This window comes from Semicossyphus pulcher, unplaced genomic scaffold, assembly GCF_022749685.1.
Source record: "Semicossyphus pulcher isolate SPU_LCO1_2020_fin unplaced genomic scaffold, fSemPul1.0.p SCAF_4, whole genome shotgun sequence".
Taxonomy (NCBI): domain Eukaryota; kingdom Metazoa; phylum Chordata; class Actinopteri; order Labriformes; family Labridae; genus Semicossyphus; species Semicossyphus pulcher.
The window spans coordinates 262967-290869 of record NW_027211715.1 but is presented as its reverse complement, the minus strand read 5'-3'; the positions used below and the strand labels follow the sequence as shown (position 1 = coordinate 290869).

At 44.4% G+C, this 27903-nt stretch overlaps 3 protein-coding genes across 7 annotated transcripts in view; 1 reads left to right on the top strand and 2 right to left on the bottom strand.

Moving 5' to 3' along the window:
- ralgps2 (Ral GEF with PH domain and SH3 binding motif 2) overlaps positions 1 to 7204 on the bottom strand; it is a 93149-nt gene extending 85945 nt beyond the window's left edge. For both annotated transcript variants that reach the window (XM_069679349.1, XM_069679351.1), the window contains exon 1: positions 7028 to 7204. The gene's annotated coding sequence lies outside the window, so the exon portion shown is untranslated. The remainder of the gene's footprint in view (positions 1 to 7027) is intronic.
- Positions 7205 to 8728: 1524 nt separating this feature from the next.
- Positions 8729 to 10404, bottom strand: coa7 (cytochrome c oxidase assembly factor 7). 2 transcript variants are annotated; one of them, XM_069680374.1, is made up of 4 exons: positions 10364 to 10404; positions 10077 to 10229; positions 9852 to 9992; positions 8729 to 9378 (listed from the first exon to the last, which is right to left on the bottom strand). In XM_069680374.1, the coding sequence occupies exons 2-4, from the start codon at positions 10180 to 10182 to the stop codon at positions 8933 to 8935; spliced, it is 693 nt and encodes a 230-aa protein (XP_069536475.1). In that variant the 5' UTR covers positions 10183 to 10229; positions 10364 to 10404; the 3' UTR covers positions 8729 to 8932. The 2 variants fall into 2 exon arrangements, with proteins under 2 accessions (XP_069536475.1, XP_069536474.1); XM_069680373.1 differs by having other exon boundaries at positions 10077 to 10404.
- A 55-nt stretch (positions 10405 to 10459) lies between these two features.
- On the top strand, positions 10460 to 27582 carry zyg11 (zyg-11 family member, cell cycle regulator). 3 transcript variants are annotated; one of them, XM_069679347.1, is made up of 17 exons: positions 10460 to 10607; positions 10954 to 11119; positions 11619 to 11830; positions 11918 to 12235; positions 12417 to 12530; positions 12668 to 12784; positions 12898 to 13038; positions 13152 to 13328; positions 14759 to 14823; positions 15046 to 15145; positions 25039 to 25089; positions 25164 to 25325; positions 25438 to 25485; positions 25574 to 25771; positions 26092 to 26144; positions 26222 to 26319; positions 26416 to 27582. In XM_069679347.1, the coding sequence occupies exons 1-17, from the start codon at positions 10542 to 10544 to the stop codon at positions 26604 to 26606; spliced, it is 2277 nt and encodes a 758-aa protein (XP_069535448.1). In that variant the 5' UTR covers positions 10460 to 10541; the 3' UTR covers positions 26607 to 27582. The 3 variants fall into 3 exon arrangements, with proteins under 3 accessions (XP_069535448.1, XP_069535447.1, XP_069535449.1); XM_069679346.1 differs by having other exon boundaries at positions 10945 to 11119; XM_069679348.1 differs by lacking the exon at positions 12417 to 12530 and having other exon boundaries at positions 10945 to 11119.
- The last annotated feature ends 321 nt before the right edge of the window (positions 27583 to 27903 follow it).

The following is a 27903-nucleotide window of genomic DNA, read 5'->3' as shown; positions in this document are numbered from 1 at the left end:
ATGGTAGGGCTGCAGCGTGAGCAACATGAGGTTTGGATGGTAGGGCTGCAGCCTGAGCAACATGAGGGTTTGGATGGTAGGGCTGCAGCTTGAGCAACATGAGGGTTTGGATGGTAGGGCTGCAGCCTGAGCAACATGAGGGTTTGGATGGTAGGGCTGCAGCTTGAGCAACATGAGGTTTGGATGGTAGGGCTGCAGCCTGAGCAACATGAGGTTTGGATGGTAGGGCTGCAGCCTGAGCAACATCAGGGTTTGGATGGTAGGGCTGCAGCCTGAGCAACATGAGGGTTTGGATGGTAGGGCTGCAGCCTGAGCAACATGAGGGTTTGGATGGTAGGGCTGCAGCCTGAGCAACATGAGGGTTTGGATGGTAGGGCTGCAGCCTGAGCAACATGAGGTTTGGATGGTAGGGCTGCAGCGTGAGCAACATGAGGGTTTGGATGGTAGGGCTGCAGCCTGAGCAACATGAGGTTTGGATGGTAGGGCTGCAGCGTGAGCAACATGAGGGTTTGGATGGTAGGGCTGCAGCGTGAGCAACATGAGGTTTGGATGGTAGGGCTGCAGCTTGAGCAACATGAGGGTTTGGATGGTAGGGCTGCAGCCTGAGCAACATGAGGGTTTGGATGGTAGGGCTGCAGCCTGAGCAACATGAGGGTTTGGATGGTAAGGCTGCAGCCTGAGCAACATGAGGTTTGGATGGTAGGGCTGCAGCGTGAGCAACATGAGGGTTTGGATGGTAGGGCTGCAGCCTGAGCAACATGAGGTTTGGATGGTAGGGCTGCAGCTTGAGCAACATGAGGTTTGGATGGTAGGGCTGCAGCGTGAGCAACATGATGGTTTGGATGGTAGGGCTGCAGCTTGAGCAACATGAGGTTTGGATGGTAGGGCTGCAGCCTGAGCAACATGAGGGTTTGGATGGTAGGGCTGCAGCTTGAGCAACATGAGGGTTTGGATGGTAGGGCTGCAGCCTGAGCAACATGAGGTTTGGATGGTAGGGCTGCAGCGTGAGCAACATGAGGGTTTGGATGGTAGGGCTGCAGCGTGAGCAACATGAGGTTTGGATGGTAGGGCTGCAGCCTGAGCAACATGAGGGTTTGGATGGTAGGGCTGCAGCCTGAGCAACATGAGGTTTGGATGGTAGGGCTGCAGCTTGAGCAACATGAGGGTTTGGATGGTAGGGCTGCAGCCTGAGCAACATGAGGGTTTGGATGGTAGGGCTGCAGCCTGAGCAACATGAGGGTTTGGATGGTAGGGCTGCAGCGTGAGCAACATGAGGGTTTGGATGGTAGGGCTGCAGCGTGAGCAACATGAGGGTTTGGATGGTAGGGCTGCAGCCTGAGCAACATGAGGTTTGGATGGTAGGGCTGCAGCCTGAGCAACTTGAGGTTTGGATGGTAGGGCTGCAGCCTGAGCAACATGAGGTTTGGATGGTAGGGCTGCAGCGTGAGCAACATGAGGGTTTGGATGGTAGGGCTGCAGCCTGAGCAACATGAGGTTTGGATGGTAGGGCTGCAGCCTGAGCAACTTGAGGTTTGGATGGTAGGGCTGCAGCCCTATTTTTCATTTTAAGCTAAATGAATGCAGATAATATTTGACCGCAATTTCACCCATTAGTCCGGGTCATTGAAAGCTTCCAGGACCTGTGGACCCTGTACTATACACAGGATGAACTCTGTGCTGCACAGTAACACGTTCATCTGTTCAACAGCAGAAGACACACACTGACCTGAGGTCTGCTGACACTAAATTACTGTGAAGCTTTCAAGAAGTTTGTTTAAATTAAATACGAGTTTTGACAGTCAAAGTTATAAAGCTGTATCATTTTGTTACTGTCAGAATGAGCAGTGATCTCTGACGACACACAAGAGACCACAGAAGGAGAGAAGAGGAGGCAGGAAGTGAGCGTGTGTTTGACAATAGAGTCTGTGAACACACCCTGAGTGATGCTCAATGAAACACAAGGCCCCTTTACACTGCCCGTTCAAGGAAGGATTATTACGCCTCTGTTACGTTTCTTCCTCTCTGTAAAACGCACAGAGGCTGAATGGTGGAGTGAATTCTTTCCGCCTCTGATCCGGCATCGAAGGTAGTAACAGAGGAGGAACATCGGAGCCGGCAGGGCGGAACAGCGCATGTGTGTTTGCGTCACATAAAAACACACGTTGGGGCTGGCGGAGCTTCGTTACAGCGCTGAGGAGGAACCGCAGAGTTAAACATCCTGTGTGTGTGCATGTGTGTGTGCCTGTGTGTGTGCGTGTGTGTGTGCGTGTGTGTAAGCAGAGCTTAGATTACAACACAGCAGGAAGCACAGAGTCTGAGTGGCATAAACACTTCCTCTAATGATGTTACATACATTGCACACACACACACACACACACACACACACACACACACACACACACACAGCAGGAGGGCTCCATCAAACACAGTAATCATTAATAAACACATGAACACGTTGAATCAGAGTTAACGATCGATCAATCAATAAGAAATTAATCATCATCAGCTGACTGAATGGACCTGCCAGACACACTCCACAGTTACCACGGCAACAGAGAGCATGAACAAGCTGATTAAGAAGGCCGGCTCCGTCGTCGGCTGTAAACTGGAGGAGGACACTGAACTAACTGTTCACCACCATCATGGAGGACCCTGAGCACCTTCTCCACCACCTGCTGGACGCACAGAGGAGCACCTTCTCCACCACCTGCTGGACGCACAGAGGAGCACCTTCTCCACCACCTGCTGGACGCACAGAGGAGCACCTTCTCCACCACCTGCTAGACGCACAGAGGAGCACCTTCTCCACCACCTGCTGGACGCACAGAGGAGCACCTTCTCCACCACCTGCTGGACGCACAGAGGAGCACCTTCTCCACCACCTGCTGGACGCACAGAGGAGCACCTTCTCCACCACCTGCTAGACGCACAGAGGAGCACCTTCTCCACCACCTGCTGGACCTCAGCTCAGCTCTGTGGAGCAGGGAACTCATCCTGATGTCTCTCTCTCACTCAACCTGCTCTCTGTTCTGCTCCTGCTAAACTTTGCACATGATTCATCTGTTAGTAGTGCACATTTACAACTGTGAAGACTGTGTGGTACATCAACATCTCTACCTCCCTGTAATGTTTGTTTACATTTATATATGTCCACCTCAGTTTCAGAGCTTCTCAGCGCCGCTCACTGATGCTAGGATATGAAAGTTGTCTGTGGGCACTTACTCTGCCCTGGTAGTGACCGTCAGTCTGATCTGAATGGCTCTGTGTGCTTCATATTTGCTGTAATTCAATGACGATGGACAGGAATCGTGTCCTGGAGTCAGCAGCAGCTCTACATCTGGAAACTGAACCCTCAAAAAAACAAAGGATTAGCTTCTCCTCCGCCACTGTTACTCGACTGGTCAGTGAGGGAGAAGTGACACTGACGAGCGCTGTGAGCACAGTGACGATAAACAGCTGATGCTGAGGGCGTTTCTGCTCTGACGACGCTGAGCTGCACTGATTTACAGAACAGGTGCTGCTCAGGAATGTAGAAGAGACTGTATCACAGTCACTGACAGAGAGCATGATGGGAAGCCTACACACACACACACACATGAACAGATGGAGCAGCAGTGTCTGAGGGATTAGCTCTGATCAGCAGGTGGAGGTGGGAGGATGTTTCTGAGGGGGCGGGGCTTATCCCAGCAGGTGCAGTGATAGCAGGTAAACCTGAATCTGTGTTCGTGCTGCACGATATTGGAAGAAGCTAAAAATACTGATAGATGCAGTGAGTTTCATGTTAAACACGAACAATCAGGTGTTCAAATGCCTAACCCTGCTTTTAACGGGAAAACTCTCACTTACACGTCATGTAACGGAGCGTCCGCCTCGATCATCCGGCCGACATGATCTGTGACAGCAGCAGCATCACGGGCATGTTTACAGTTTACGGGCAGGTGACACACAGGTGACACACAGGTGACACAGACTCTGCAGCTGAGTGTCAGTTCACTCTGTGCTCTGGTGAAGAGCTGCACTAATGTGACTTCAGACGGACCTTTCCTGTGGATCAGTCATTACAAACAAACAAAGTATCAGCTCGACGTGTTTCACTTAATGTGCTTCACTATCGCTCGTCTCGCCATCTGACTACTGCACATACTCACATCGCAACTGTGACAAACGATATATCCTGATGCAGCCCTAATCTGAGCATCACCTGACAGACACTCTCAGTTTTCACTCAGATTATCTTTAGTGTGAAATGTGTAAAACGTCTCGCAGAGTGATGTCTTCAAACACAAACTCTTCATCTGCTGTCAGAACAAACCACAGCAGCACACCTGAGCATGAAGCTGAAACAGAACATGTTTAAAATCAAACACTGACACCATCATCTGATCAGCTGATCACTTTAACATCAACTGACCGAAGCAGATCTGCACGCAGGTTACAGATAATGACAGCACCAGGTGTGTTCATCACATCCTGCACACTCTCACTGTTTCTGTGACATCCACACACACACACACACACACACACACACACACACACACACACACACACACACAGTATATTGTGCTTTTTTAGGCTGTTTGTTTTATATTTGCTTCATGTCGGTTGATACGGCTGAGAGAAGAAGGTCTGAATCCTTCAGTGACAAAAATACATCTGTGCAACGTATTAATCTGCTGTAACACACGAGTGTTATAATAAATGCCACGCTCTGATGATGGAGCAGTGGTGTTATTATATGTGCACAGACACACAGTCTCTGTTTTAGCTGTTTGTCCGTCCTGCATCCAGCAGCTGAGTGACGTCAGTCTGCATTCTGTGAAACTTCTTCATCTCTTCCTGAAATCAGAGTTTGCCGATCAGCTGACAGTGTTTAGATTGGTCGTTTGTTCTCCCAGTAGCAAATAATCCCTCCTTTCAACCGTCTGTTTTGGATGGTGCTTTCAACCAGTGGAAGACTCAAGGAATGCAAAGTGTGGGTGACCGATATTTAAAGGGGAGAAATATGGTTTAAATAACAACTTTTTCAGATACCTTCAAGTTTCTTAGTTTAGTTTCAAGAGGTTGTGTGAAAACATACATGCAGGATCACAACAATGCTAGTCCAGATAAACTTGTTGATATGTTGATATCTTATATTTACAATGTATTACAGAGCATTAATGCCCCTGCATGAGCATGGGAGGAAGAGATGGGTCAACAAATCTCCAGTGACTTATGGGATGAAAGCTTACAATACATCAATACCTGTTCTATAAATGTCTGACATTGCTTGATACAGTTGGAAGTGTTGCATAGGTTACTTAAATTCTGGAAAAAATCTCTCCGACGAAACTGTTGATCACAGAACTAACCGACATGTTGCATCCAGAGAGGATTAGATTTGTCCTGAACGATAAACTTCATCCGTTTCTGAAGATATGCTCACCCTTTATTTCTTTTCTCGAACAACTCACAAACTGACCACTCATCCATAAACACATGTAGTGCTTTGATGTGAATGTTTCCCCTTCCTTTGTGTTTTGTTCATTTGTATATTTTTCTCAATGTCCTTTTCTTTCCTTTACAATTGTCATTCTATAAAAAATGTGAAAACCTGAAGCATTTTCTACGATGTATGAGTGTCAAAAATTGTTTGCACAAATGCTCCTAATAAAAACATTGAAACTAGATTTGCCAAAAACACCCCTTTAATGTGAGCGCGCTCCGAGTAACCCTGGGTTGACTTATCGAGTTGATAACCAGCGTCATGTGACAGTTTAGTGCGATCTCCTGTGTCAGGTTAGTGAAGCAGATCAGGAGAAGAGAGCCTGGGTCAGTTAGCTTCGTAGTGTGACCCCAGGGCCCAGAGCTCATGATCAGCTCTGTCTGCTCAATACACACAGTCTGATACACTTGATTACATCAGGACACACACACACACACACACACACACACACACACACACACACACACATGTCTCAGGGTCAATGTGAAGTGTTACAGACACACGTAGATCTGGAACATTCCTCACAGGACGCCTCACACACACGCGCGCGCGCGCACACACACGCACACACACACACACACACACACACACACACACACACACACACACACAGATAAGAAGGTGATAGGGGACAGCTCTGGTGTGTGAATTGTGATGGAGCGTCTGTCACATGTGACTCTGATCACTGACACGTTCATGAAGGTCACCACAGCTCAGACATGTCATGTCTGCGCACGCGCACGCACACGCACACACACACACACACACACACACACAAACACCTCCTGAAGTGAACTGTAATCCGCCTCTCTGCTCTCAAAGTTTCCCTCATTTGAAACAGCTCTTACTGGCAAGACACACAGGTGGAGGACTGCTGGTTCCCTGTCCCTGAACACACCATAACCACACCATGACCCGGCGACTGTGGTTCTGATCTAACTTAGACCTGATCCAACTTAGACCGGCTGTGGTCGGTGTTGTTGGTGTTTGGACCCCGCCACACCCTGAGCTCTCCCCGCGGGGCAGCGGGCTGTGCGGGGGTTCACCGCCTGAGCTGCCCGGAGCAGAGCGCCTGCAGGCGGCTGTGAAAAAGCCAGCAGGGACCTGATCCACATAAAGTCCCGGTCTGAGAGCCAGAACCGACCCGTGTCCCCACTACAGGACACAGATTAGGAACCGCACTCTGCTCTCGGAGTGCCTCTCTGTTAGCATGTTGATACTCGCTAGCTTCGTTAGCTAGCTTAGCACTGTGAGGGAGCGCGTGATTTATTATTATCAGCTTTATATCAGAGTGCTGCGGGGTCACCGTCTATGCACGAGGGCGGAGAGAAACTAGAGCAAAGGCTACAACAAACCTCCAGAGACAGCCTGCATTAAACCCGGGCCAGTCCGAGTACTGCCCCCCACCCCCTATATTACTGATAACGGATCATCCCCAATTTTAAACCAAACACACCCAGCTTAACGTCTGTTAGCTAGCTAGCCGTTAGCTCCAGGGAGGGACTGTTTGTGAAGTTTGTCTCATGTTGGTGTGAAACTCACCTCAGAGCTGCTTCTTCTTTCTCCCTCTGACGGTCTGTGTGCGGTAACATCAGAGAACGCAGCACTGTCAACAGGCTAATCGTGCTAACAGTTTACAGGCTAACTCTGTTTAAGCTAACTGTTTACAGGCTAACATTATTTAAGCTAACAGGCTAACAGACACGGCGCTGCTCCTCACAGCTGTGTTGTGTTTTGAATGAGGACCGACGGGACGCTCGGCTGACGGGCGGAGCTTCAGGCCGCCCTTCATCCTCCTCCTCTCACCGGCTACCGTTACCGTTCCTCCTGTACATACACAGACCTTTAATACTCCTGTACACACACAGACCTTTATTTAGAGTTTCACTGTGTATCTACGGGATCTACGGGCTGCTGACACGGTGTACCAGTGCCCTGTCTGTGGAGAATAAAGCCGCTTTGAGGTTTGGAAAAGGCGCAAAGTTCAGCTGTGTGGTGAGGGCTCCCTCTAGCGGTCAAGCCGTCGCTCTGCACCCCACTGTGAAATTGAAAGTGAACGAGTGGGAACAGCTGGGGAAGTCGGAGAACACTTTGGTACTCGTCTTCCCGAGTTGATGAATTTGACGTCGTTTGACTCTTTAAAAGGGGGATGAAGGAAAGTGTACTGATGGTAAGAAAATCTATATAAATTCATGTATTCCGTATTAAAGCGCTCACATGTAATATGTATTATAAATGAAAAAATACATGATATGAAGGCTGTCGCCGGTAGTTGCTGCCCACATGGAGTGACCTATTATTAAAATAACATACAACATGTCATCTTTGTAGCATCCCTGTTTCCACATTAAGACTTAAAGCTCCTGAAAGCACCGAAGTTGGACTTCCCAACTTTGGATCTACGAGCATCCGAGGAGCACGTGAATGAGTCAGGGTTATAAACGAACATGTATGTTTTAGTAACATCCTGCAGTTAAAGGTGAACGACATGTAACTAAACGGGTTGAACTACGTGCATATTCACACAATGATCCAAGTAGTAAAATGTCCTTGCCTGTTTTTGAGAAGTTTACTGCTGAAAGGTTGGGCCACGAAAGTGAGGGAATGATTTATTACTTATATTTCACCATTGCCTCTTTCTGTAGTTGAACCCCCTTTAACCGGCCCCGCCCCCTTTACTTCATTCTCACCTGTGTGGAGGGCGGCCTGACCTGGAAATACATAATTCATGAGTATCAAGTACTTCTACTTTCTGACAAATTTTCATGTATGGCCTGTTTGTATTTTACTGTCACATATGGTATGATTATGGTATGGTATTGATTATTCTAGAAAGCCTAAAATGGGTAAAGGGACAATCACTAGTTTGAAAGCTTGCATTTCTCTGCACAGAGCTGCACATCACAGAGCTGCACAACACAGAGCTGCACATCACAGAGCTGCACAACACAGAGCTGCACATCACAGAGCTGCACAACACAGAGCTGCACATCACAGAGCTGCACATCACAGAGCTGCACAACACAGAGCTGCACAACACAGAGCTGCACAGGTTTGTTAGTTCATATAACATTTGTTAAATTAAATAAGGTTTCACAGACTAATAAAATTCAAAATTAATATTCAAACATCATGTTGCAGAAAGGCAGATTAAACTTTCATTTAACCCTGTAAGTCTGTTCCTCATCATCTCCGAAATCAGACTTAGAAAAGAAACATCAGACTGCTGTGTGTGAACCCACTTTATTGCTTTGACATTTGGCTGAAATATAAAATATAAATATTTAAAGCAGCTTGCTGAACTTCACTGTCTGCAGACTGAGGCGCCCGTCCTTTAAACAGATCATCTCCTACATTTGGACCCTGAACAGGCTGTCTGTGCACACGCACAGAGACACACACACAGCCTGATGTGTTGCTAACCACGGAGTCGTACTTTAATGGGGTTCACTCTCCAAACTTGAGCTGCCTCTCGTTCTCTTGGCCGTGCAGCTCTCTGGCTCTGTTCTTCAGCTCCTCTGCTTTCTTCTCGTCCTTCTCTGTACCGTCTCCCAGTCTGTACATGCGGCTAGCATTAGCACAGCCCCACACGTGTCCCAGCTCACAGGCCCTGTTAGCGTACTGCAGAGCCAGGGTCATGTCAGGTCTGAGGCCTTTAGAGTTCCCCTGAATGAACAGAGCACTGAGGTTAAAGCAGGAGGGGGCGAAGCCTCCGGCGCAGGCCTTCTCATAGTACTCTCGAGCGGCTGAGAGGTCGGGCTCTCCGTCCATCGCTCGCCCATCGTGAGCCAACAGACCCACATTATGGCAGGCGTCTGTAGACTTCTTCCCCCCCGCTCTGCAGGAGTGCAGGAAGCACGAGTACGCTGTTTTCAGACACTCTGTCACCCCGCCTGGTGGGAGAAACACACTACATTACAGGTGCTGCATTCAAGTGTTCTTTAATTAACACTTCGGAGTGCTCATAGAAATAAGAAATATCAGCAAATGACTTTTTATTAGTTTTAAGTGTCTGTTAATATCAGTACTTTCCATTTCTGTCTCTATGATGATGATGATGATCATCATCATCATCATCATCATCATCATCATCATCATCATCAGGATGTGAACTTCAGCTTTTAACTCTTAGTTTGTTTTTTGTCATTAATCAGAAAGTCCTGTCAGATTAAATCAGAAACAGAAGGTCAAGATGTTTAAAACAGACACGTTCAGTTCTACACACAAGAGGGCGTCAACACCCCTCCTCTGTTTATGATCCTGGAATAAATAAACTATTATCATTATTATTATAATTACCATTGCTAATAATAATAATAATATTGTTGTCATTATAATTACTACAACATGTTAACCTGGCTGTTACCTTTGCCTGTCACGTGGTACGCTCCCAGCTTGTAGCAGCTCTCTCCGTGTCCGTTAGTGTCACAGTTGTGTTTGAGCACCTGAGCGGAAGACTCATAGTTTTTCTTCACACCTTCCAGGTAATCTGCGAGTCTCTGACAGCCTGATAGAACATGAGACAGACATATGACACTTCTTAAACATGTTAGACAGTATTTCCGCGTGCAGCAGGGGATCTGAGTGTTACCTTCAGGGTCTTTTTCTTTGTAGCACTGGAAGCTGTACTCCACCCCCAGGTTATCCAGAAACTGCTTCACCTCATTCTCATCCTCAAAGTTGATCAGTCCGGCCATCTTTCAGCTCAGCTACTCCTCTTCAGCTCTGACCTTGATCCTTAATCCTGAGTCACACCGCGAAGGTTAACGATCACACCGACATAAAGACGTGCATACAGGTGGTCCCGCGGACTGAACGGCGTCACAACAGTTCAATATTATCACCAATAAATCAGATAATCTGAGGAAATATGCTCACACGTTTGTCCTCATTGTCTCTTCCTGCTTTCATAACCGCTCCCACCGAGCTTCCGTAGTCCTGCCCCCTCGCTCATGTACTTCCGGTGCGGTGACCTTTGTTTACTGTCTGGTCCAAAATAGAGGCGAGAGCTCTGTGTGCAGACTTCTCTGAACCGGAGTCCAGAGGTTCATTAACGATGACGTCAGCAGACAGACTCCGACACCTCTGCGCGGAGAGAGACGTCACACAGCGGAGACTACAGGTGAGCTAGCTGCGAGCTAACTTTAGCCGTTAGCGTCTGTCTGTTTGCTGTCACACAGGTGAACACAGCTAACTGACGCTCAGCTAACAGGCTAAGATATGGTGGCAAAGATTCATGATACCAGGTGTGTGTGTGTGTGCGCGCGTGCTTGCGTGTGTGTGTGTGTGCGCGTGCGTGCGTGCGTGTGTGTGTGTGTTTATTTCAGTGCTGATTCAGTGTGAAGCTGAACCTGCAGATGATGTTAGCTTTATGCTATGTCTGGTTCATGACGTCACATGATGACATGAATGTTAATGCTGAGCACGCTCTCTTTACTGATGAGGTGAATGACTTGTAGATGTTCCAGGACGAGGCCTCCCCAGCGCCACTGACTGACCTGTGTCTGACCTATGTGAGCCAGACTCTGGACCGGTTCTGTGTGAAGCGGGCCGATGGATCGCTGTGCTTTAGGGAGGCGGTGCTCTTCCCTCAGGAGCTGGCCGACCAGCTGCTCGCCAAGATGGCGTCTGAAGGTAAACCTGGAGAGTGTGAGCACCTGTAGGCCTTTAAACTGTTCAATCCCTGTCACAGAGAAACCTGAGGAGTCAGCTATCTGTCAATACTCGCATTTATGTTGAATAATCCACCTTTACCAGTTCAAAGAGAGGGGGCCCGCCGGCCTCAGGGAGCAGCGTCTCCTGCTGTCTGTCGGCTGAGATCAGAGCCTGTGTTCAGCTCTCTGTTCTTCCTCGGTGTCAATCCACACTTCACTCTTCTTTCAGAGCTGAAATTAAAGACGTGAATCATTTATTGAACATTTGGAAGAATCAGAGCAGCTCTTTACTGAATGGATTCACTGTTCAAATATGTTTTAAAGACGAGCTGCTGCCTGTCTCTCGCTCCTGTCCGTCTAACAAAATTTACATTTCATCCGTATAAACAGAGAACTGTACAGGTGGGAGCACAGCACCGGGTTTATTTCAGGTGAAGTCCCTGCAGCTCCTCTCTGTTACAGTCATTGTCTCCCTGCAGGTCTGCTGAATGACAGCACAGTCGGAGTGTTTCGTACCGTTGAGTACCTGCGTCTGAGGCGAGCCTGCGTCCGGACGGCTCGTATCTCTGCTGAGGCCTTCCAGAAAGCTCTGTGTCCTCACAGGCTGCTGGAGCTGGATGCTGCCAGAGTCAACGCAGACCTCACCATCCCTGACATCCTGCAGGGCCTGGCCACCAACAAATACTGTCAGGTACAGTCAGAACACTGTCCAACCTGTCCAGATCCTTTCCTTCCTGTAAATTTATACTTTAAATGTTTTCCTGTCCTCCTCCTGCAGGAGTCCCTGCAGCGGCTCGTCCTCACAGGTCTCACCATGTCGTCTCTGGAGGAGCCTATCCGGCACCGCTTCAGCTCCCTGCAGGGCCTCCGCTCGCTGTCTCTGGCTAACGTGGACTTCTACGACTCGGGCCTGGTGGACGTGTGTTCTTTGCCTCGGCTGGAGAGTCTGGACCTGTCCAACACGTCGGTCACCAATCTGAGCCCCCTGCTGGGCCTGAAGGAGCGTCTGCGCTCACTTACGCTGCACCAGCTGAAGAGGCTGGAGATGAGCACAGCTCAGCTGCTGGGGGTCATAGGTCAGCTGGACGCTTTGCAGGTCAGTGAGTGAGCAAGCGGCTGCTCTTGTTTGTTTACAGTGTCTTTGGAGAAGCTTCATGTGAGCGGCACCTCCAATAAATTCAATCTGTCTTCTGATTGGTTTACACTAAGATGGACACTTTGCCTTTACTGTGTGTGTGTGTGTCTGTGTGTGTGTGTGTGTGTGCGCACGCGCGCAGCACCTGGATATCAGTGATGATAAACAGTTCACCTCCGACGTGGCTCGTCAGCTGCTGGGTCAGCTGGGGATCCTGCCGGCCCTCGTGTCTCTGGACGTATCGGGGAGGAAACAGGTGTGTGTGTGTGTGTGTGTCTGTGTGTGTGTGTGTCTGTGTGTGTGTGTGTGTCTGTGTGTCTGTCTGTCTGTCTGTCTGTTACAGGTTGACTACAGGCTATCTGTCGTCCTCTCTCACCTGTTTGACTGTTGCAGGTGACAGACGCAGCAGTTAAAGCGTTTGTGGAGGATAGGCCGGGGATGACCTTCGTGGGACTTCTGGCCACAGACGCTGGATTCTCTGACTTCTTGTCTGGAGAAGGAACTCTAAAGGTGTGTGTGTGTGTGTGTGTGTGTGTGTTCGTGTGTGTGTGTTCGTACGTTTAGACTGAAACCTGTGTAGAGGCTCAGGTGTGCTGCAGGAAACATGTTTTGTGTGTGAACAGGTAACAGGAGAAGCTAATGAGACGCAGATCTGTGAGGCTCTGCGTCGCTACAGTGAGAGGGAAGGATTCGTGAGAGAAGCTCTGTTTCACCTGTTCAGCCTGACACACGTGATGGAGACGCCCCGGCCCGACATCCTCAAGGTCCCAGACGTACCTTACTGTGCCCACTCACACAGATTCTCCATCTGAACAGTGTATTAAATGTGTCTCAGTCATCAAAACATCACATGTAAACAGCAGAGTTGTCTCTGCAGCTGGTGGTGCTGGGGATGAAGAATCATCCTGCCACGCTGAACGTGCAGCTGGCTGCCAGCGCGTGTGTGTTCAACCTGACCAAGCAGGACCTGGCAGCAGGGATGCCCGTTAGACTGCTGAGCTCCGTCACTCAGCTGCTGCTGGAGGCCATGAGGACATTCCCAAACCACCAGCAGGTACCTGCACACCTGCACTGATCATGTTTATGTGTCAAACATTACATATAAAGAAATTAAAGACACAACGCTGGCTGCATGTCGAGCGCTGTGTAACACACACGAGGAGGAAACCGCTCCAATAGCACCTCTCAGACAGGACGAGCAGGTTCATGTTTAAACACAGAAAACTCAACTCATTTTTTAATGTTACATTTAGTTTGTAGCTTAATATGTAATATGTGATCACCTGTGTTTATGTTGTGATGAGCACTAAAAGCTCTTCTTCCTGTTATTTAGCAGCTGATTCAAAGATACTGAACCTGTGACGAGCTTCACCAGACATAAGATAAGATAATCCTTTATTGATCCCCAAAGGGGAAATTCGGGTGTTGCAGCAGCACAAAGACAAAATAGCAAGTCAGTAAATACAGTGTAAAAATAAGAATAGATTAAAATAAAAGTTATATACAGCTGTTATACAAGTAGGAGTAAGTGACAAGTTAAAGTGACAGCTGTGAGACAATCTTGGATCCCATCTGCTACAGTCTGAGATGATATAGCCTCTGGGATCGGTGGTGAACGTGCCGGACGGTAAGCGATAAAGACTTCCTGTCATGACTTTCTTTTCGGGTGCTGTGTCGTTACAGAAAGAGAAACCGTTCTCTTGTGATGTACTCGTTATTAACGTGTCTTACCTTCGCCCAAATTTCAACATCATGATGCAGATTTGTAAGAAGTAAAAAATCAAGCTTTGTCAGGTCTGTCCTCAAGAGGAGAAGAAAACTTTTAAAATGCTCGTTTGTTGAACGGAGGTCGGATCGATCTGATGCATTCGAGGAAGTCGGGAAATCAGAACGCTGAACAGCTTTAGTGACACAGCGTGAAGGGAATTTATCTCAAGTTAAATTTTAGATCTACTCGGACTACAAGCGTAGTTCAAACAGAACACTTGCCTTCCCAGAAATCCACGTCCCTGCCTACAGATGCTGCTATGTAGAATCTGTAAGTAGAGATTAGTTGTGAGATAAAGTGACATGTTATGAGCAATAGCAGCAACATTTTAGCGGGATGAGATAAGACGGTATGCTATGAGGTATAAGGTATACAATATGGTACAAAATAAGGTGCAGTATTAAAGTGACAATAAATACAGTATGTATATGTATATATCATACATACTAAAAAAGTAATATAAAGGTATAATTGCATTAGTATAGTATGTAGTATAGCAGCATGATATTAAGACAGAATCGGATGTAATATAGTGTTGTACAAGAGAGTCTGGTGCAGTGTATATATAGTATTATATGAATATATACATATAACATACTAGAATATAATATACTATATAATAATACTAAAAATATGATATAGTTCAGTGTAATATGCAGATATCTGTGTGTCACATGATACTGGACGTCTGACGCCTGCTGTCTCTGTGTCTGCAGCTGCAGAAGAACTGTCTGCTGTCTCTGTGCAGTGACCGCATCCTGCAAGAGGTTCCCTTCAACAGGTAAGACACACTCAGGGTGCTGGAGCATCATGAGCATCGTGAGCATCATTAGCAACACTAGCATCGTCTTTTAACATGTGGTGCCTTTCAGATGGTTAAAGACTTGTGCGTATATAATGTTTAAAAGACTGAAACGGTCAGTGTTCATCAGAGGCTGTCTGTCTATAATCTGTCTGTCTTATCTGTCTGTCTGTATGTATTATCTGTTTGTCTGTCTGTCAGGTTTGAAGCTGCCAAACTGGTGATGCAGTGGTTATGTAACCATGAAGACCAGAACATGCAGAGGATGGCCGTGGCTATCATCTCCATCCTGGCTGCCAAGGTACATATCTGTTGTATTAAAATGATGTACTCTTAGGGATCTGTTGGTGATCTTTTAGTGCTATTTTAGTGATCTGTTGGTGATCATTTAGTAAACTGATGGTGATCTTTTAGTGATCTATTAGTGATCTGTTGGTGATCTTTTAGTGATCTGTTGTTGATCTGTTAGTGATGTGTTGTTGATCTGTTGGCAATCTGTTAGTGATCTTTTAGTGATCTGTTGTTGATCTGTTAGTGATCTGTTGTTGATCTGTTACTGGTCTGTTCGTGATCTGTTGGCGATCTGTTAGTGATCTGTTGGCGATCTGTTGTTGGGGCGGCTGTGGCTCAGTGGTAGAGTCGGTCGTCTTCTTACTGATCTTTTGGTGATCTGTTAGTGATCTTTTAGTGATGTGTTGGCGATCTGTTGGTGATCTTTTAGTGATATGTTGGCGATCAGTTGGTGATCTTTTAGTGATATGTTGGTGATCTATTATTGATCTTTTAGTGATCTGTTGGCGATCTGTTGTTGATCTGTCACTAATCTTTTGGTGATCTGTTGGTGAACTTTTAGTGATCTGTTGGTGATCTGTTACTGATCTTTTGGTGATCTGTTAGTGATATGTCAGTGATCTATTAGTGATCCATTGGTGATCTGTTGGTGAACTGTTAGTGATCTGTTGGTGATCTATAAGTGATCCATTGGTGATCTGTTATTGATGTGTTGGTGATCTTTTAGTGATCTGTTGTTCATCTGTTGCCGATCTGTTGGTGATCTTTTAGTGATCCATTGGTTATCTGTTGGGATCTTTTAGGGATCTGCTGGTGATCTGTTAGTGATCTGTTGTTGATCTTTTGGCGATCCATTGGTGATCTGTTAGGGATCTGTTAGTGATCCATTGGTGATCTGTTGGTGATCTATTAGTGATCCATTGGTGATCTGTTGGTGATGTGTTGTTGATCTGTTAGTGATCTGTTGGCAATCTGTTAGTTATCTGTTGGTGATCTTTTGGTGATCTTTTAGTGATCTGTTGGTGAACTGTTAGTGATGTGTTGTTGATCTTTTAGTGATCTGTTGGTGATCTATTAGTGATCCATTGGTGATCTATTAGTGAACCATTGGTGATCAGTTGTTGATCTTTTGGCGATCCATTGCTGATCTGTTAGGGATCTATTAGTGATCTGTTGGTGATCTTTTAGTAATCTGTTGTTCATCTGTTGGCAATCTGTTAGTGATCTTTTAGTGATCTGTTAGTGATCTGTTGGTGATCTATAAGTGATCCATTGGTGATCTGTTGGTGATCTGTTATTGATGTGTTGGTGATCTTTTAGTGATCTGTTGTTCATCTGTTGCCGATCTGTTGGTGATCTTTTAGTGATCCATTGGTGATCTGTTGGGATCTTTTAGTGATCTGTTGGTGATCTGTTAGTGATCTTTTAGTAATCTGTTGTTCATCTGTTGGCAATCTGTTAGTGATCTGTTAGTTATCTTTTGGCGATCCATTGGTGATCTGTTGGTGATCTATTAGTGATCTGTTGTTGATCTGTTGGTGATGTGTTAGTGATGTGTTAGTGATCTGTTGGTGATCTGTTGGTGATCCATTGGTGATCTGTTATTGATGTTTTGGTGATCTGTTGGTGATCTTTTAGTGATCTGTTGTTCATCTGTTGGTGATCCATTGGTGATCTGTTGATGATCTGTTACTGATCTTTTAGTGATCTGTTGGTGATCTATTAGTGATCGTTTGGTGATCTATTAGTGATCCATTGGTGATCTGTTATTGATGTCTTGGTGATCTATTGGTGATCGTTTAGTGATCTGTTGTTCATCTGTTGCCGATCTGTTGGTGATCTTTTAGTGATCTGTTGGTGATCTGTTACTGCTCTTTTAGTGATCTGTTGTTGATATGTTGGTGATCTATTGGTGATATTTTAGTGATCTGTTGTTCATCTGTTGCCGATCTGTTGGCAATCTGTTATTGATCTGTTACTGATCTGTTGTTGATCTGATGGTGATCTGTTACTGATCTTTTAGTGATCTGTTGTTGATCTATTACTGATCTTTTAGTGATCTGTTGTTGATATGTTGTTGATGTATTATTGATCTGTTACTGATATTTTAGTGATCTGTTGGTGATCTTTTAGTGATCTGTTGGTGATCTGTCACTGATCTTTTGGTGATCTGTTTTTGATCTGTTGGTGATCTGTAAGTGATCTGTTCGTGATCTATTAGTGATCCGTTGGTGATCTGGTGGTGATCTTTTAGTGATCCATTGGTGATCTGCTAGTGATCTGTTGTTGATCTTTTTGTGAGCTGTTGGCAATCTGTTAGTGATCTTTTAGTGATCTGTTGGTGATCTTTTAGTGATCTGTTGGTGATCTGTCACTGATCTTTTGGTGATCTGTTTTTGATCTGTTGGTGATCTGTTCGTGATCTATTAGTGATCCGTTGGTGATCTGGTGGTGATCTTTTAGTGATCCATTGGTGATCTGCTAGTGATCTGTTGTTGATCTTTTTGTGAGCTGTTGGCAATCTGTTAGTGATCTTTTAGTGATCTGTTGGTGATCTTTTAGTGATCTGTTGGTGATCTGTCACTGATCTTTTGGTGATCTGTTTTTGATCTGTTGGTGATCTGTAAGTGATCTGTTCGTGATCTATTAGTGATCCGTTGGTGATCTGGTGGTGATCTTTTAGTGATCCATTGGTGATCTGCTAGTGATCTGTTGTTGATCTTTTTGTGAGCTGTTGGCAATCTGTTAGTGATCTTTTAGTGATCTGTTAGTGATCTTTTAGTAATCTGTTGGCGATCTGTTGGTGATCTGTTACTGATCTTTTAGTCATGTGTTGGTGATCTATTAGTGATCCATTGGTGATCTGTTATTGATGTCTTGGTGATCTATTGGTGATCTTTTATTGATCTGTTGTTCATCTGTTGCCGATCTGTTGGTTATCTTTTAGTGATCTATTGGTGATTTTTTAGTGATCTGTTGGTGATCTGTTGTTGATATGTTGGTGATCTATTGGTGATCTTTTAGTGATCTGTTGTTCATCTGTTGCCGATCTGTTAGTGATCTGTTGGCAATCTGTTACTGATCTGATGGTGATCTGTTACTGGTCTTTTAGTGATCTTTTAGTGATCTGTTGTTCATCTGTTGCCGATCTGTTGGTGATCTTTTGGCGATCCATAGTTGATCTGTTGGTGATCTGTTACTGATCTGTTAGTGATCTGTTGGTGAACCATTGGTGATCTATTAGTGATCTGTTGGTGATCTGTTATTGATGTGTTGGTGATCTTTTAGTGATCTGTTGTTCATCTGTTGGTGATCTATTAGTGATCCATTGGTGATCTGTTACTGATCTTTTAGTGATCTGTTGTTGATATGTTGGTGATCTATTATTGATCTGTTACTGATATTTTAGTGATCTTTTGGTGATCTTTTACTGATCTGTTGTTGATATGTTGGTGATCTATTATTTATCTGTTGCTGATATTTTAGTGATATTTTAGTGATCTTTTGGTGAACTTTTAGTGATCTGTTGTTGATATGTTGGTGATCTATTATTGATCTGTTGCTGATATTTTAGTGATCTGTTGGTGATCTTTTAGTGATCTGTTTCTGATCTGTTGGTGATATTTTAGTGATCTTTTGGCGATCTGTTAGTGATCAGTTGTTTATCTGTTGGTGATCTGTTAGTGATCTTTTAGTGATCCATTGGTGATCTATTAGTGATCTGGTGATGATCTTTTAGTGATCCATTGGTGATCTGCTAGTGATCTGTTGGTGATCTTTTAGTGATCTGTTAGTGATCTGTTGGTGATCTTTTAATGATCTGTTGGTGATCTGTTAGTGATCTTTTAGCTATCTGTTGGCGATCTCTTACTGATCTGTTGGTGATCTGTTGGCGATCTGTTAGTGACCTGTTGGCGATCTGTTACTGATCTGTTGGTGATCTGTTAGTGATGTGTTGTTGATCTGTTGTTGATCTGTTGGCGATCTGTTGGTGATCTTTTAATGATCTGTTGGTGATCTGTTAGTGACCTGTTGGCGATCTGTTACTGATCTGTTGGCGATCTGTTACTGATCTTTTAGTGATCTGTTAGTGATCTGTTGGTGATCCATTGGTGATCTGTTATTGATGTTTTGGTGATCTGTTGGTGATCTTTTAGTGATCTGTTGTTCATCTGTTGGTGATCCATTGGTGATCTGTTGATGATCTGTTACTGATCTTTTGGTGATCTATTAGTGATCGTTTGGTGATCTATTAGTGATCCATTGGTGATCTGTTATTGATGTCTTGGTGATCTATTGGTGATCGTTTAGTGATCTGTTGTTCATCTGTTGCCGATCTGTTGGTGATCTTTTAGTGATCCATTGGTGATCTGTTAGTGATCTGTTGGTGATCTGTTACTGCTCTTTTAGTGATCTGTTGGTGATCTTTTAGTGATCTGTTGTTGATATGTTGGTGATCTATTGGTGATATTTTAGTGATCTGTTGTTCATCTGTTGCCGATCTGTTGGCAATCTGTTATTGATCTGTTACTGATCTGTTGTTGATCTGATGGTGATCTGTTACTGATCTTTTAGTGATCTGTTGTTGATCTATTACTGATCTTTTAGTGATCTGTTGTTGATATGTTGTTGATGTATTATTGATCTGTTACTGATATTTTAGTGATCTGTTGGTGATCTTTTAGTGATCTGTTGGTGATCTGTCACTGATCTTTTGGTGATCTGTTTTTGATCTGTTGGTGATCTGTAAGTGATCTGTTCGTGATCTTTTTGTGAGCTGTTGGCAATCTGTTAGTGATCTTTTAGTGATCTGTTAGTGATCTTTTAGTAATCTGTTGGCGATCTGTTGGTGATCTGTTACTGATCTTTTAGTCATGTGTTGGTGATCTATTAGTGATCCATTGGTGATCTGTTATTGATGTTTTGGTGATCTATTGGTGATCTATTGGTGATCTTTTATTGATCTGTTGTTCATCTGTTGCCGATCTGTTGGTTATCTTTTAGTGATCTATTGGTGATTTTTTAGTGATCTGTTGGTGATCTGTTGTTGATATGTTGGTGATCTATTGGTGATCTTTTAGTGATCTGTTGTTCATCTGTTGCCGATCTGTTAGTGATCTGTTGGCAATCTGTTACTGATCTGATGGTGATCTGTTACTGGTCTTTTAGTGATCTTTTAGTGATCTGTTGTTCATCTGTTGCCGATCTGTTGGTGATCTTTTGGCGATCCATTGTTGATCTGTTGGTGATCTGTTACTGATCTGTTAGTGATCTGTTGGTGAACCATTGGTGATCTATTAGTGATCTGTTGGTGATCTGTTATTGATGTGTTGGTGATCTTTTAGTGATCTGTTGTTCATCTGTTGGTGATCTATTAGTGATCCATTGGTGATCTGTTACTGATCTTTTAGTGATCTGTTGTTGATATGTTGGTGATCTATTATTGATCTGTTACTGATATTTTAGTGATCTTTTGGTGATCTTTTACTGATCTGTTGTTGATATGTTGGTGATCTATTATTTATCTGTTGCTGATATTTTAGTGATATTTTAGTGATCTTTTGGTGATCTTTTAGTGATCTGTTGTTGATATGTTGGTGATCTATTATTGATCTGTTGCTGATATTTTAGTGATCTGTTGGTGATCTTTTAGTGATCTGTTTCTGATCTGTTGGTGATATTTTAGTGAGCTTTTGGTGATCTGTTAGTGATCAGTTGTTTATCTGTTGGTGATCTGTTAGTGATCTGTTAGTGATCTTTTAGTGATCCATTGGTGATCTATTAGTGATCTGGTGATGATCTTTTAGTGATCCATTGGTGATCTGCTAGTGATCTGTTGGTGATCTTTTAGTGATCTGTTAGTGATCTGTTGGTGATCTTTTAATGATCTGTTGGCGATCTGTTACTGATCTGTTGGTGATCTGTTAGTGATGTGTTGTTGATCTGTTGTTGATCTGTTGGTGATCTGTTAGTGATGTGTTGTTGATCTGTTGTTGATCTGTTGGCGATCTGTTGGTGATCTTTTAATGATCTGTTGGTGATCTGTTAGTGACCTGTTGGCGATCTGTTACTGATCTGTTACTGATCTGTTGTTGATCTGTTGGCGATCTGTTGGCGATCTGTTACTGATCTTTTAGTGATCTGTTAGTGATCTGTTGGTGAACCATTGGTGATCTATTAGTGATCTGTTGGTGATCTGTTATTGATGTGTTGGTGATCTTTTAGTGATCTGTTGTTCATCTGTTGGTGATCTATTAGTGATCCATTGGTGATCTGTTACTGATCTTTTAGTGATCTGTTGTTGATATGTTGGTGATCTATTATTGATCTGTTACTGATATTTTAGTGATCTTTTGGTGATCTTTTAGTGATCTGTTGTTGATATGTTGGTGATCTATTATTGATCTGTTGCTGATATTTTAGTGATCTTTTGGTGATCTTTTAGTGATCTGTTGTTGATATGTTGGTGATCTATTATTGATCTGTTGCTGATATTTTAGTGATATTTTAGTGATCTGTTGGTGATCTTTTAGTGATCTGTTTCTGATCTGTTGCTGATATTTTAGTGATCTGTTGGTGATCTTTTAGTGATCTGTTTCTGATCTGTTGCTGATATTTTAGTGATCTTTTGGTGATCTGTTAGTGATCAGTTGTTTATCTGTTGGTGATCTGTTAGTGATCTTTTAGTGATCCATTGGTGATCTATTAGTGATCTGGTGATGATCTTTTAGTGATCCATTGGTGATCTGCTAGTGATCTGTTGGTGATCTTTTAGTGATCTGTTAGTGATCTGTTGGTGATCTTTTAATGATCTGTTGGCGATCTGTTACTGATCTGTTGGTGATCTGTTAGTGATGTGTTGTTGATCTGTTGTTGATCTGTTGTTGATCTGTTGGTGATCTGTTAGTGATGTGTTGTTGATCTGTTGTTGATCTGTTGGCGATCTGTTGGTGATCTTTTAATGATCTGTTGGTGATCTGTTAGTGACCTGTTGGCGATCTGTTACTGATCTGTTACTGATCTGTTGTTGATCTGTTGGCGATCTGTTGGCGATCTGTTACTGATCTTTTAGTGATCTGTTAGTGATCTGTTGGTGAACCATTGGTGATCTATTAGTGATCTGTTGGTGATCTGTTATTGATGTGTTGGTGATCTTTTAGTGATCTGTTGTTCATCTGTTGGTGATCTATTAGTGATCCATTGGTGATCTGTTACTGATCTTTTAGTGATCTGTTGTTGATATGTTGGTGATCTATTATTGATCTGTTACTGATCTTTTGGTGATCTTTTAGTGATCTGTTGTTGATATGTTGGTGATCTATTATTGATCTGTTGCTGATATTTTAGTGATATTTTAGTGATCTTTTGGTGATCTTTTAGTGATCTGTTGTTGATATGTTGGTGATCTATTATTGATCTGTTGCTGATATTTTAGTGATATTTTAGTGATCTGTTGGTGATCTTTTAGTGATCTGTTTCTGATCTGTTGGTGATCTTTTAATGATCTGTTGGCGAGCTGTTGGTGATCTTTTAGCTATCTGTTGGCGATCTCTTACTGATCTGTTGGTGATCTGTTGGCGATCTGTTAGTGACCTGTTGGCGATCTGTTACTGATCTGTTGGTGATCTGTTAGTGATGTGTTGTTGATCTGTTGGCGATCTGTTGGTGATCTTTTAATGATCTGTTGGTGATCTGTTAGTGACCTGTTGGCGATCTGTTACTGATCTGTTGTTGATCTGTTGGCGATCTGTTACTGATCTTTTAGTGATCTGTTAGTGATCTGTTGGTGAACCATTGGTGATCTGTTATTGATGTGTTGGTGATCTTTTAGTGATCTGTTGTTCATCTGTTGGTGATCTATTAGTGATCCATTGGTGATCTGTTACTGATCTTTTAGTGATCTGTTGTTGATATGTTGGTGATCTATTATTGATCTGTTACTGATATTTTAGTGATCTTTTGGTGATCTTTTAGTGATCTGTTGTTGATATGTTGGTGATCTATTATTGATCTGTTGCTGATATTTTAGTGATCTGTTGGTGATCTTTTAGTGATCTGTTTCTGATCTGTTGGTGATATTTTAGTGATCTTTTGGTGATCTGTTAGTGATATTTTAGTGATCTTTTGGTGATCTGTTAGTGATCAGTTGTTTATCTGTTGGTGATCTGTTAGTGATCTTTTAGTGATCCATTGGTGATCTATTAGTGATCTGGTGGTGATCTTTTAGTGATCCATTGGTGATCTGCTAGTGATCTGTTGGTGATCTTTTAGTGATCCATTGGTGATCTGTTAGTGATCTGTTGGTGATCTTTAAGTGATCTGTTGGTGATCTTTTAATGATCTGTTGGCGAGCTGTTGGTGATCTTTTAGCTATCTGTTGGCGATCTCTTACTGATCTGTTGGTGATCTGTTGGCGATCTGTTAGTGACCTGTTGGCGATCTGTTACTGATCTGTTGGTGATCTGTTAGTGATGTGTTGTTGATCTGTTGTTGATCTGTTGGCGATCTGTTGGTGATCTTTTAATGATCTGTTGGTGATCTGTTTGTGACCTGTTGGCGATATGTTACTGACATGTTGTTGATCTGTTGGCGATCTGTTGGGGATCTTTTAATGATCTGTTGGTGATCTGTTAGTGATCTGTTGGCAATCTGTTGGCGATCTGTTACTGATCTTTTAGTGATCTGTTGTTGATGTGTTACTGATCTTTTAGTGATCTGTTGTTGATCTATTGTTGATCTTTTAGTGATGTGTTACTGATCTTTTAGTGATCTGTTGTTGATCTGTTGGCAATCTGTTAGTGATCTGTTGGTGATCTTTTAGTGATCCATTGGTGATCTATTAGTGATCTGTTGGTGATCTTTTAGTGATCCATTGGTGATCTGCTAGTGATCTGTTGTTGAACCTTTTGTGAGCTGTTGGCAATCTGTTAGTGATCTTTTAGTGATCTGTTGGTGAACTTTTAGTGATCTGTTAGTGATCTGTTGGTGATCTTTAAGTGATTTGTTGGCGATCTTTTAATGATCTGTTGGCGAGCTGTTAGTGATCTTTTAGTGATCTGTTGTTGATCTTTTAGCGATCTGTTGGCGATCTCTTACTGATCTGTTGGTGATCTGTTGGAGATCTGTTAGTGAACTTTTAGTGATCTGTTAGTGATCTGTTGGTGATCTTTAAGTGATTTGTTGGCGATCTTTTAATGATCTGTTGGCGAGCTGTTAGTGATCTTTTAGTGATCTGTTGTTGATCTTTTAGCGATCTGTTGGCGATCTCTTACTGATCTGTTGGTGATCTGTTGGAGATCTGTTAGTGACCTGTTGGCGATCTGTTGGTGATCTGTTAGTGATGTGTTGTTGATCTGTTGGTGATGTGTCTTTGATCTGTTGGTGATCTGTTGGTGATGTGTTGTTGATCTGTTGGCGATCTGTTGGTGATCTTTTAATGATCTGTTGGTGATCTGTTACTGATCTTTTAGTGATCTTTTGTTGATGTGTTACTGAGCTTTTAGTGATCTGTTGTTGATCTATTATTGATCTTTTAGTGATCTATTAGTGATCTGTTGGTGATCTGTTACTGATCTGTTACTGATCTGTTGGTGAACGTTTAGTGATCTGTTGTTGATCTGTTAGTGATCTGTTGGCAATCTGTTAGTGATCTGTTGTTGATCTGTTGGCGATCTGTTGTTGATCTTTTAGTGATCTGTTGGCGATGTGTGAGGGTTTGTTGAACCTCCTTTCTGAAACGGACCCCAGGTTAAGTTCACAGACACTGTTACCATAGTAACCAACTCAGAGTTAAAGTTCCCTCTCTTTCTGAAACGGCAAACCCCAGGTTTCCCTCATTTTTTTGTTTTTATCTGTTAGTGATTTGTTATTGATGTCTAACCTGTGTATCTGCTGTGTCTCCAGCTGTCCACAGAGCAGACAGCTCAGCTGGGAGCAGAGCTGTTCATTGTGAAGGTAACATCCATCACGCTCTGATCTCTCACTTTTACTTATTTGACATTCAAATTAACTCCTTCCTCCTCCTGCAGCAACTCCTCCAAATCGTTCGTCAGAAGGCGACTCAGGGCATCGTGGACGCCACCCTCAAATTCACCCTGAGCGCCCTGTGGAACCTGACGGATGAGTCGCCCACAACCTGCCGCCATTTCATCGAAAACCAGGGCCTGGACCTGTTTATCAAAGTCCTGGAGGTACACACAGAGAGACACACGCACACACATCAACATATAAACAGTGAACCTTACATAAACACGTACACACAGGCTCAGATCAGATCATGTTGTCTGCCCCCCCCCCACACAGTCCTTCCCCAGTGAGTCTTCTATCCAGCAGAAGGTTCTGGGCCTGCTGGTGAGTTACTCTTTTATTACCCCATAGATCACCTGACTTTATTCCCAGTATCATGACCTAATGCCCCCTTCCCCCCACGTGTCTGTAGAACAACATAGCTGAGGTGGGGGAGCTGCATGTGGAGCTGATGGTGCAGAGCTTCCTGGACCACATCAGCACTCTGCTGCACAGCCCAGAGGTGGAGGTGAGCTACTTTGCTGCAGGGATCCTGGCTCACCTGACGTCCCGAGGAGAGGAGGCATGGTCGCTGAGCCCCAAGCTGAGGTCGTCTCTACTGGAGCAGCTGGTAGGAAGCAGCTAACACCACTGAGGAAATACTGCCATCTGATTGGTCCATGAGCCGCGCAGAGTAGAAGCATGTCCTGTTAACGTCATGTTTAAGACCTGTTCCATGTCGTGCAGTAGTCAACAATGTTTCCATTGCATTAGGGCTCTCTGGGATGGTTACGATTGTATCAGGTATTACCTGACAGAGGACACCTGGTATAGGGTTACACCTGGTCAGAGGTTACACCTGGTCAGAGGTTACACCTGGTCAGAGGTTATACCTGGTCAGAGGTGACATCAGCCTGTGAGATGATGATCTGAGTCTCTTTGTCTCCTCAGCACGCTGTCATCACCAAGTGGCCCCCCCCTGAGTGTGAGATGGTGGCCTACAGGTGAGTGTTATGTGAGAGCAGGTAGTGTGACCACAGACACTCAGTCCAGACTAAACACACTGTCTCGGTGTCTGCAGGTCCTTTAACCCTTTCTTCCCCCTGCTCGAGTGCTTCCACACCCCCGGGGTGCAGCTGTGGGCGGCCTGGGCCATGCAGCACGTCTGCAGCAAGAACGGTGAGACACAAAGGTTACTGTGCTTTAATGAATCCTGTGTGTTAGTCCTTCGCCCCCCTCACAGACCTCATGTTGCCACCCCCTGTGTGTCTGCAGCTGCTCGGTACTGCAGCATGTTGCTGGAGGAGGGGGGTCTGCAGCAGCTCGAGCTCGTTCACACGCACCCACAGACCCACAGAGATGTCCGGCTGCTGGCTGAGAGCATCCTGCAGAGTCTGCAGCGCCACCGAGTGCGCACTGGCCAGCACGCACACGCACACTGCAGCCGCCGCCCACCCCCACAGTGACATCACACTGACATCATAGGGACGTCACAGAGATGTCTGCTGCATCAGACTCATAACGTTTGTCCTCTTTCACATCAGGAGGACAAATGTTTGTGTGTGTGTTTCTCACACACCCACTTTATCACAAAGACTGCGCGCGCACACACACACACACACACACACACACTCTAACTTTATTTATTTCTCTGTGTTTGTTTTAAAACAAAAACATTTGTGATGAACTGAAATCATCACAAGAACTTTTGGTCAGTGTGTCTCCTCAGTGTGTGTCTGTTAGGGTTATGCCTGACGTCATGACCTTTGACTCCTGCAGCTCCTGTGTTACTGCTGGGAGCTGTGGTGGTCTGAACTGCTGGATGAAGCGGGGGGAAGGGGGGCTCTGTCTGTTCACCTACAGCCTCAGCACAGGATGTTGTGATGACATCATGTCTGTGATTTCATGTCCTGATGGGTGTTCGTGTGTGTGTGTGTGTGTGTGTGTGTGTGTGTGTGTGTGTGTGTGTGTGTGTGTGTGTGTGTGTGTGTGTGTGCGTGTGTGCATTAAACAGAGAGAAATACTGTGTTTGTTCAGGATGCATGTGAATGATTCTTCTGTTCTGTTTCTGATGGACAGTAATGTCATACATCAGTGTCTCTGTTTCGCCCCCGACAGCGTGTCAGAAGCTGCCGCTAATGTTAGCTTAGCTTGTTTTTAGGTCAGGATTATTGACTGTGCTGAGCCAGGCCAAACAATAACACAGGTATGACAGAGATTCACAGTATGGATCAGAAGGAAACTTCAGAACACCTGTGATGACATCACTCTCCTGCTGGTTCAGTCTGCTGGATCAGCTGACCCCCCCCACACACGCGCACACACACGCACACACATATTAGACCCTGATGACTCTGTAAACACACTCCTCAGCAGGAGGAACAAACACCTGTACAGGTAACATGTATGTTAATGGGAATAAAAGTAAAATGATGAATGTTCCTCAGCTCGTCTCACTTGTTTTTGTCAATCTGCTGATGTTTATAAACATGTGATGTCATCACAGGTAAATAGTGTTGTGAGGGGAATTCTCCTCTTGAACATTGTGGCGGGGTTCTCTCTCAAACTCCTCCAAACGACCGGGAATCACAGGCGGAGTCGGGAGATGCAGCGCTGGTGTCATTTATTTTTACCGGCCTCCCAAAGAGCAGTGAGTATTTACAACAAAAATGTGGAAATGTTTTGTCTTATTATTTCAAGTGTCGGGAGCTTTTAAACTTTTAAGATTTTTAACATTGAAATAACCATCTTAAACCACAACAA